This window comes from Artemia sp. Qi Xiang Cuo, chromosome 1 (assembly GCF_049724085.1).
Source record: "Artemia sp. Qi Xiang Cuo chromosome 1, ASM4972408v1, whole genome shotgun sequence".
NCBI classification, from domain to species: Eukaryota; Metazoa; Arthropoda; class Branchiopoda; order Anostraca; family Artemiidae; genus Artemia; species Artemia sp. Qi Xiang Cuo.
The window spans coordinates 46,826,066-46,836,553 of record NC_142794.1 but is presented as its reverse complement, the minus strand read 5'-3'; the positions used below and the strand labels follow the sequence as shown (position 1 = coordinate 46,836,553).

The window sequence follows — 10,488 nt, the reverse complement described above, 5'->3', positions numbered from 1 at the left end:
AAGCCCCTGGCAAAGCATGAAGGCAAGTAAATTTTGATGTTTCATGACCCAATGGCGCTGCTAAATCATTGATCTATAGAAAAAAGTTTATTTTCTATGTGAAATAACCATTATTTCGTAAAGTTGAAAAATCATGTTCATTTCTACTCGTATGTTTACCAGGATATTTAACAAGTACCATTTTTCCACCCCACCCACAAAAATCAATTCCTCTTAGCATTATTTAAACTAAATACTTACCCCCGCCTCCCAGAAAAGTTCAGAAGGACACAATAGTCTAATTTATATTGAAGCGTTTCTTAGTCGTATGTTTACCTGAATATTTAATAAGTACCATTTTTCCACACCACCCACAAAACTCAATTCCTCTTAGAATTATTTAAACTAAATAGTTACTCCCGCCCCAGAAAGTTCAAAAAAACGCAATAGCCTTATTTATACTGAAGCGTTTCTTAGTCGTATGTTTACCCGGATATTTAATACGTACCATTTTTCTGCGCCACCCACAAAACTCAATTCCTCCTAGAATTATTTAAAATAAATACTTACCCCCGCCCCCACAAAGTTCAGAAAAACACAATAGCCTTATTTATGTTGAAGCGTTTCTTAGTCGTATGTTTACCCGGATATTTAACACGTACCAGTTTTCTGCACCACCCACAAAACTCAATTCCTCCTAGAATTATTTAAACTAAATACTTACACCTACCCCAGAAAGTTCAGAAAAATATAATAGCCTTATTTATGTTGAAGCGTTTCTTAGTCGTATGTTTACCCTAATATTTAATAAGTACCATTTTTCTGCACCACCCAAAAAATTCAAGTCCTCCTAGCATTTTTTAAGTAAATAATCGTGCATAAGATAGAGGTAAAATACCTACATTTACAAATTCAGACTGCACTTGTATGTCTGAAGCCCCTGGCAAAGCATGAAGGGAGGTCCCCTCGCGATCTTGAGTAGACAAGACTTATGCATTATGAGAAAGCATCCATTCCCTCTTGAATTTTCTGCCAGGTTGCATTGAGGTCTGTGCAGAGCTGACACTGGTATGAGAGGGTCCTGGTTGGTCCAGAGAACTTGTAATAGAGCTAGCATATCTGATGATGGATGGTCTTGCAGCTTGCATCGATGTGGTATCACCCCATCTTGGTCGCTTTTCGGGGGGGGAGTAATTGTATGAATCCACTTCCTCCTTAAAAAAGAATAAAAATTTTGTAAGGAAATAATAACCCCTCTTTTACAGATAAAATGACATCTAAGTCTTATTATTTTATCTGTATTTCTTTATAAATATTTCGGTAAAATTTCCCGCTGAAAATTTCATCCCTGGACCCCCCCCTCCACCGGTCCAATTAGTACCCTTTCAAAATCCTTCTGCTCTGTCAAAACAACAAAATTCCATGTTTTTGATGATAAAAGCTTGAATGATTGTCTTTACTAATAGAATAGCACACTCATTTTTCAATTTAAAAATTTGAGGAGCAAATCCCTAAGACGAAAGACCTAAAATTTAATTTAAAAGTTAGCTCACGTTTCCGGAAAAAAATCTGTAAAGTTTCACCCTGAAAATTTCACCCCTGGAATCCCCCCTCCTCATGTAAAATTAATCCCCGTACAAAATCCTTCTACTCTGTCAAAAATACAAAATTCCACATTTTTGATGATAAGAGCTTGAAAGATTGTCTTTACTATTAGAACAGCACACTCATTTTTAAATTTAAAAATTTGAGGAGCAAATCCCTAAGACAAAAGACCTAAAATTTAATTCAAAAGTTAGCTCACATTTCCGGAAAAAAAATCGGTAAAATTTACCCCTGAAAATTTCACCCCTGGAAACCCTCCTCCTCATGTAAAATTAATCCCCGTACAAAATCCTTCTACTCTGTCAAAACTGCAAAATTCCACATTTTTGATGATAAAAGCTTGAAAGATTCTCTTTACTAATAGAACAGCACACTCATTTTTCAATTTAAAAGTTTGAGGAGCAAATCCCTAAGACAAAAAACCTCAAATTTAATTTAAAAGTTAGCTCACGTCTCCGGAAAAAAACTGGTAAAATTTCCCCCTGAAAACTTCACCCCTTGGAAACCACCCTTTTTACAGAAGAAAACATTAGTCTGCACAAAGAATCCCCTCCTCCCTCCCTCCCCCTTACTTTCCATGCGATGAAATAGTTTGTTTTTTCACATCGTAAAACTCTCTTAATCATGGAATACAATTGAAAATAGAATATCTTTCGTCTAATTAGGCTAGAATGCAATTTCTCTCTTTGTCAAAACACGTGTTGCTATTCCATAAAACATGTGGCATTAATCTATGCGATAATAGGAGCGTGCGAAATTTGGTCCCAAAACTAACCCTTCCTTTTAAACACAGAAGCTTCTATTTAAACAGATAAAGAAAACGCATTTTAATTAGAATGAATGAGGAAACTGACATTTTTGAAGGAAATAACTAAAACTACAGAATTAAGCTCAAAAACAGAGCAGTGGGGGAGGGTTTTTATTTACATAGTGGAAAAAAGAGCGTACTTTGTGTTTTCTAGCGAGTATACTCATCATATTGTAGGATTTGTATTGATGGAGGGGAGGAGGGCTATGCCCCTGAATTTGAATTTACTAATAAAATGATTTTATTTCTAAATAAATTAAGAAATTTAGTAAACTGTACTCACAATGCAAATTGAAGCATCCATTGCTTTAAAGTTAATAATATTTAGTGTACTATCTATGATATGTTAAATTATTATGAAAATTAAATCGTAAGGTAAGAGAATTTTATACAAAATCTCTAGGACGAATAGTGTCACATGTGTGGGTTTTCTTGTATGGTTCATATCTATTACACTTTTGAGCTTCTTGTAGGCGTGAATGTACGCTTGAATGTACAGTTTCAATCAATTACACTTTTGAGCATATTCTTGTAGGTGTGAATGTACGGTTGAATGTACAGTTTCAATCAATTACACTTTTGAGCATATTCTTGTAGGTGTGAATGTACGGTTGAATGTACAGTTTCAATCAATTACACTTTTGAGCATATTCTTGTAGGTGTAAATGTACAGCTGAATGTACAGTTTCAATCAATTACACTTTTGAGCATATTCTTGTAAGTGTGAATGTACGGTTGAATGTATAGATGCATGGTCTTGTAGGTGTCATTTCAATAGATACATGGTCATGTAGGTGTCATTTCAATAGATACATGGTCTTGTAGGTGTCGTGGTGCATACATGGATACTACTTACATGGTTGTGTAGGTTTTCACGTAACCAATACAAAAAGAAAAATATTTCCACTGTCTTGAGTACTTAAAATTATAAGAGTATTAGAAGAAAACTGACAAATTGCATGGCAAATAATAGTGGATTTGGACAAATCTGAAAATTTCATTGGGGCATACCTGTGGCACCTCCTGTATACGTGCTGCTATTTTACTTTATGAAAACAAGGCAAAAAATAAATAGTTCGTCTACTAAATTAGAACTTCACTGTAAGGCGACATATTCTAATAAGTGTTGGCCAAATTTTCGTTACACTTTTTCTATTGGAGAATTAAACCAAAGGTTTTGTTTTGTTCTTTTTAGATTGAAATGCTGGTTCAAAAACATATGCCAAGCAACAAATTTGAATAATTTCTAGGTTCTAAAACCTCAACAATTCTGGGTCGTTATGCTATGATCTCATTAGAGTTTCTGTTGTCCCTTTGATAAGTATGCCTCTTCCTCCAAAGCCAGAAACATAGCTATGAAACATCAATTACACTTTTTAGAATGGGAGACTTGGTAATGGAACTTGGAAGCATACTCCAAAAACATACAGAAATTTCGCTGAACTTACCAGAAGAGGACATTATAATGGAATGCGACCAACCACGGTCCGGTCCTGTTAATTTAATCCGCATCGCTACAAAGAAAAGTTCACCAAGAAACTTCAGAACCATCGCAAGAAAATCACAGAACGGTCAGCAGACAAAAAAATCAAAGACAATCTTCATTTCCTTTGGTCGACACTCCGTCTAAGGATCACCAAAACCTCCCTTTCCACTGCTGATGTTCCTCTATCTGAGCTGTATTCTTTCTGTGAGGCCGAATTCTCTCCACCAGAGCCCCAGCTTGAACACAAGTATTCTGAAGAGCTTGATCAATTTTTGTATGCATTCTCTGACTCTGATTTTACAGTGTTCGTAACGCCCGTGGCTGATGCTATTATTCACCTTAAGCCAAAGATGTCACGAGGCATAGATGAAATTCACGCTCTATATATGAAAAATTGTGGTCCTGCACTTTCGGAACATCTCACGTTACTGCTGCAGATGATTTTTGCACAAGACTTGGTTTCGTCAACGTTCTGCGTGGGAGATCTTTTTTCCTTTTCCTAAAAGTAAAAATCCTCTTATCAATGCGCATCTTTCCGGCCCATAACTGTTTCAACCAGTTCATTCAAGCTTTATGAACTACTGTTTATAAAAGAGTTTGAAGAAAAGTGCAGCACGCATCCACATCAATTTGGCTTTCAACATTGCATTGAATGTATAGACGCCTCTACAGCTGTTGCTAATGCCTTGCTTGATTCTTCCTGTACAGGTAATGTTCTTTGTGTTTTGGGGTATTTTAGCCAAAATTATTGGCTCTATATTCCTTGTAGTAGATGACTACTGGGAAACAAGTGGAAAAAAACACATATATTCCGTTGGGTTGACCTTGCTCGTTTAAATAAAGAAAATAAAAATAAAATACTAATTGAAAAAAACAACAGATGAAAACATACAAAGATTTAATAGATTTTCTTCAACAAGAGGTTTCAAGGCACTAGTCAAGACTTATTCAATTCTGGGTAAGATTCATCGGGTGCAACAAGACTTTTTTTATGTGCTTCTGAAATTTTGTCTTCTACCGGTAAAATAACCTGAAAAAATAGCTTATAAAAACTGCATAATTACCAGATAGAAACTTATAGTATTTTAAATCAGTTTTAAGCCTTAAGACCATTCAAACAAATCCTCTCCTAAACACAGAGTGCTGAAACTCAGGATCCGGAAAAGAATAAAAATTGATTAACAAAATGAATTTGTCCAAATAAAAGCAAAAAGCAACATTGAAAATCACCTAAATATGAGGGGCTGTCTTTTTCTCCCTTCAAACCCCGTTGTTTATGCTAAAACCTTAGAGTAGCGGGAAGACGTTATAATTTTATCTCTGTTCTTTTTTTTAGCCAGATAAAAAAAATTGCTAAAAAACAGGAAATGTTATTGAACTTACTTAGAGCAATTTTTATTAATCATCAATTAATTTCAATGAAAAAAGCTAACCCGATTCTACTATTTTGTTAACTTATCAGTAAATTTGGAACTGATAAGTATGCATAACAGCCTTCTAATTTTTAAATTAAGTCAACTTAGGAAATGCTATCATTTAAAATATTTGGCGTGAAGGTACTGCTACTTGTAGGATAATTTTCATACGAATGTTCAATAACCAAATTTAATAATTTCATTTTTCATATTTTTCAAGATTTTGCGCCAAATCAAAAGATGGACTCTAAACTTCTCGTGGTCATAGGGGTTGGTTAACACCAAATAAAAAAGGGTTGCCATCGATTAGGATTTCTAGTTTGTTTATTGGGTAATTAGAAATTCCCCATAAAAAAGTGCTTAAGGTTAATATCCTCGCTGTAAAGCATGTGATTTTTCGAGGAGCCTACGCTTCTAGCTTGCACCAAATGGACAGGATACTGGCATCATTGGATTCATTAGTTTCAGGTCTATCCATTCGCTTGGGGTTGCTTAAACTCATTCTTAGAGAATGATCTAAATACTCGCATGTTTAAAAAGTTATAAAATTTCCTATTGTCAGATGTTTTGACATATCTTTAATTTGCACAAAAAACAAAAATTTTAATTTGCACAAAAAACGAGAATTCTATTTTTGAAATCATATTTCAAAAATAGAATTCTGTAGATGGATAAAGCTGACTTCAGCCATCGAAGGACAGGAAAATTGTCGTCTCGCGTTGAAACTTTGAGACCATAGGACTGTAGAAAAATAGCATTGCAAAAACTTGCAAAAGGAATATAAACGTTAAGCATTCCTTCACTCACAGAGGTGGTCTTAGGGGGTCGGAGAGGGGGTGCAAAGGGGGCACTTTCCCCAGGTGCAGAAATATTAGGGGCGCAAAATTTCAAAAATAGAATCAAAGAATCTAACTGTTGAAATCATTTTGTAATTTTGAAATTTAATTTTTATTAAAATAAAGTAGAGGGTGCAGTTATTAAATAAAAATAATTAATAAATTATTGGTTAATTAATACAATAAGTTAAAAAGCAAAACAAATAACTAAATAATAATAATTAACATGATTAATAATTCAAATAATAAATTAAATAGCCTAATAATTAAAATATAACTTATTAGTTAATTAATAAATTGAAAATAATTTTGTTAATTAATGGAAATTTTGTTGAACTTGGCCTGAAATTTTTGTGAGAGACGGGGGGCGGGGCTATAATCAATATTTATCCCCGGACACAAGAGAGGCCAGAACAGCCACTGTTCAAACACAAAAGCAAACACCAAAACACTCGTGCTTTTTCCCACCAAGAGATTGAAACATAAAGCTCGATTCAAACATCCTATCATCTTTTTCAATGTCCTTGATTATTCGTGTACACCTTATTGATCCGCCAGTTAAATGTGTAAAATTAAAATAGTTTTGCCTAATGTTCTAAATGTCTTTGTTGTTGTTCATTCCAATTTTCATAAAGATTACCTGTCTGGGACGAAGCCAATCAAGAAATCGAAGAAGAATATAAGCAGCTGCTACGGGAAGAAGGAATATTTTGCCAGCAATTGGACCAGAGTCATAATACCTACAGAATAAATCCAAATTTTGAATGGTTGCATTATAGCAATTATAAATAAATTGAACTAAAATAAAATTACAAGAAACAACTTTATCCATGATTTGTTTATAATAACATGGCAGCACCAAATGGTTGAAAAGGTAGAATAGCTTAAATGAATTACATAAAATAGCAAAAATTCCAAGACATTTATAAAGGAAAGAGGTGACATACTAAATTTAAATCCGTCCTTATAGTGAGCCATGGAAATGTCCTGCTATTCACAATATTAGATCAAATTTAGACTAACCATCTGCAGAACTAGTGCCTTTAATACGCCATATTCACAATCGCTAATGAGAATGACGAACGAATGTCCCACTTCCCTCCTCGTAAAAGGGTTTGGGCAGAATCACAAGTTTTGACTACAATTTTAGTTTCAGAGGAGATCACCGTTTTATCAAAAGGTAACCAAAAATATATTTCCTATTTTCAATAGAAAATGTAATTTTGAAGTTTTTCTCCACAATTCTTTTTAAATTCAAGAATTCAGGTTTCGAAAATTAAGCTTAAATACAAAATGCTTCAAACTTATAATCAAACTATAATCTATTATACTATTAATCAAACTTATAATCTATATTTTTTTGAAATTTTATTTTTCTTTTTTGAAGATTTTTCTCGAGTTTCTATTTTAGTTACTTTTTTTTGGTTCTGAAATATTCGTTTTTGGAATATAAAGTTGCGATTTAAGACTGATTTAAACCAGCGTAATGGGGAGAAAATGGTCGCGTCTAAGTTAGGCACCTTGACCACAAGGCATTAGATTACCAAGGGGAGTGAAAATTAAACCTGATTGCTGGGCTAAGTGGAAACTTATACTACCGTATGTATCTTACAAGATTAGAAAAAATTGGGAAATAAACTTTGAATGTCATGCTTGTTATTCCGAACGTGGAGCAAAGCAGACGCTTCAGTCTGTCCGCGAATCTCGTTGTAGCAGGACGCAAATAGAAACGGTGAAAATGAACTTGGGAGCAGTGTATGTGAAAAGCGTAGAATTAGAGATTGACCAAGAGGGTTTTGAGTGGACCGAGATAGATGGGCAAAATATTAGGACAGTGACGGATAGGAAGCTTCTGCTCGATTATGTCACGGGAAACTTGCAGTGTGATGAAAAGAAGTTAGCGAAAGTTGTAAAGGAGTCAAATGTTACTCTGGACACTCTTAGCAAATTAGCCCACACAATCTCCCCTGCTCGACGTGAATTGGATCTCTCAAATCAAAATCCCAGCATAACACCGGGAGAAAACATGGAACCAAGACCTGGCACAAGTACCATGAAAAATGAGTGTAGTCAAAGATAAAAGTGTGTTAGAGTTGGGGAAAAAAGGGGGGGCCAAAAGATACAGTCAGCTGTAAAAAAAACTGGAGAAAATGACGATTTTCGATCCTCTCTTCAGATGTACTATGCATGGTACCAGGAGACCAAATGTTTCAAGCCCCCCCCACCCTTTATTTTTGGAATTTTGACACCTTGGGCAAGTAAAAGGCACTTGTAAAAATTATGAGGGGATTATTGACATAACTAATCTTTTCATATGCCTTAATCACGTAACGTCAAAAGGAGCTAAAATCAACATGACAGGTGACTATCAGAAACCTGACAGGTTATTTCGAGCTATTTAAGGTTTAATTTCGAGCTATTAAAAAATCAAAATTCTACTTCCCAGGCACTAAAAATTTTTTCATTTCTTTAGAAAAAGAAAGAAGAAGAAAAAAACAACGTTATTTGACTGTTTGGTGGGGTTTTCGGTGCTAATAGAAAAAAAAATGGCAAGGGTATACCCCCCCCCGGATTGTTTTCAAGTCAGATGATATTAGGATGACCAAATAGCGTGTGGATGGACAAGCACGTACTTGCATGAAAAAGCTTATTGCTCATTTGAAGAAAAATGAGAAGTTTCCCGGAGAAATCTAGTACAAGTATAATAATATAATAAATACGCACGAGTAATCTTTACTCGTGCATATTGTGTTTACAGATCGTAAAAAAAAACAAAGAGGGTTTTGTCTCGTGCGGATTAAATCAAGTCATTAGTTTCGTGGAAGATCAGGGACGTAAAACGTTGACAAAACGCCGTTGCCAATAAGAAAACTTCATATGCATAAAATTGTGAAAAATTACCCGGGTTACTGACCAGACACCCTCCTGTCGATTCACCTACGTCATATTTCGTCAAAGACGAAGGTTACACAAGTTCAAAAGTGACAATCTTGTTGAAATGCGTAAAACGCTTCTCCTTTGCTAAGAAGGGAGGGGTTGATAAATCTTTTGCGAGCCTATCGCATTGATGCTATTACAATTCTGGGATAACTAAACACGTACTTGAAATTAGGCTACAAGAAAAAAAAATATACTAAAGAGTTTTTCCTTCTGGCCTCATTTCTTATTCTAAGGGAGCTGAAAAAAAGGAAGAAAATGATAATTTTAACCAGATTGAGAGTTGAAATTCTATGAATCTGAGATTTAAACACACTGGAAGTCAGAAAGAAATGATATAAGAAAGAATGACTGGAAGTCAAGATACGGTATAAGTAGAGTTTTTGCATATTAAGAAAAAAAAAGAGAAAAAATGACTGGGAGTCAAGATACAATGGAAAGATAGCTTATGACTTTGGAAGTCAAAAAAATAACACTGGGTGTCAAGATACAGTGGAAAGAAAGCCTATGACTTTGGAAGTCAAAAATATTACACTGGGTGTCAAGATACAGCAGATGAATAAGTTAGGCCTTAAAAAAAAAAAAAAAAAAAGACTGAGTGAGGACACACTGCTGGCCGCAGAAAAAAATTGAGAATAAAATGTGACAAAAAAAAACAAAAAAAAACAAAACAAAAAAAAACAGTAAGGCAGATGTACATGTAAGTATGGGCCAGTCACATGTCCTAGAGTTTTGTACAAGCTACAGAGCCTCTATGGGAGGGCCAGAAGCGTGTAAATTGTATTTCTTTGTCCTATATTTGGAAAGAAGGGGAAAAGATGGGTTGTTTGACCCACTGTTATAGACAGGTGGAAAACTGATTTCTTAGAAAGCCCTTTTTCCACCAGAAATATGTTCCATACACATAAGGTGCTTTAGGCGGGAGATAAGTAAGTTTTTTTGCCAGGTTGCAAGGCTAGAAAAAATGGAGGAACAACTTAAAAATGTTGCTCGGGGTAAGACATCGGACCCAATAAAGGTGGATCTAAGTGCAGAAGCAAAAACCGATGGAGGAGCTGCAAAGCCACAGAATTAATTCTTTGGCTTCGGATTATGCATACTCAATGGAACGAGAGGTAGGGAGTGAAGAAGCGGGAAAATATTTTGATTTTGCAGCGGCCGTTCGTCCAGACTCACAGGGTGCATGCATATCTAACCTGGTCATTGACCTTTATGGATCAGCAGCAGATATGGCATTGGCTGTAGCCCTTCAAAGATGCCAGAAAAGAAAGTGGCAAAACACAATCCCCCAACAGAATAAACCGAAATTCAGATCCACAAACTTCGGCGAGTTACAGCTGCGGCGTCCACGGGCATTTTGCTAGGGAATGCTCAAAAGGGCAAACGAAGGGCCCAAAGTATAGACCCCCTGTAGCAGGTTTC

General features: G+C 35.3%; 1 protein-coding gene across 1 annotated transcript in view; it reads right to left on the bottom strand.

The window, feature by feature from the left end:
• Window positions 1–4,765: 4,765 nt before the first annotated feature.
• LOC148956394 (phosphatidylinositol N-acetylglucosaminyltransferase subunit A-like) overlaps window positions 4,766–10,488 on the bottom strand; it is a 181,843-nt gene continuing 176,120 nt past the window's right edge. The window contains exons 9-10 of the mRNA XM_089090666.1: window positions 6,770–6,869; window positions 4,766–4,908 (exon numbers count right to left, since the gene is read on the bottom strand). Coding sequence (XP_088946792.1) covers window positions 4,816–4,908; window positions 6,770–6,869 — 193 coding nt within the window. The 3' untranslated portion in view covers window positions 4,766–4,815. The remainder of the gene's footprint in view (window positions 4,909–6,769; window positions 6,870–10,488) is intronic.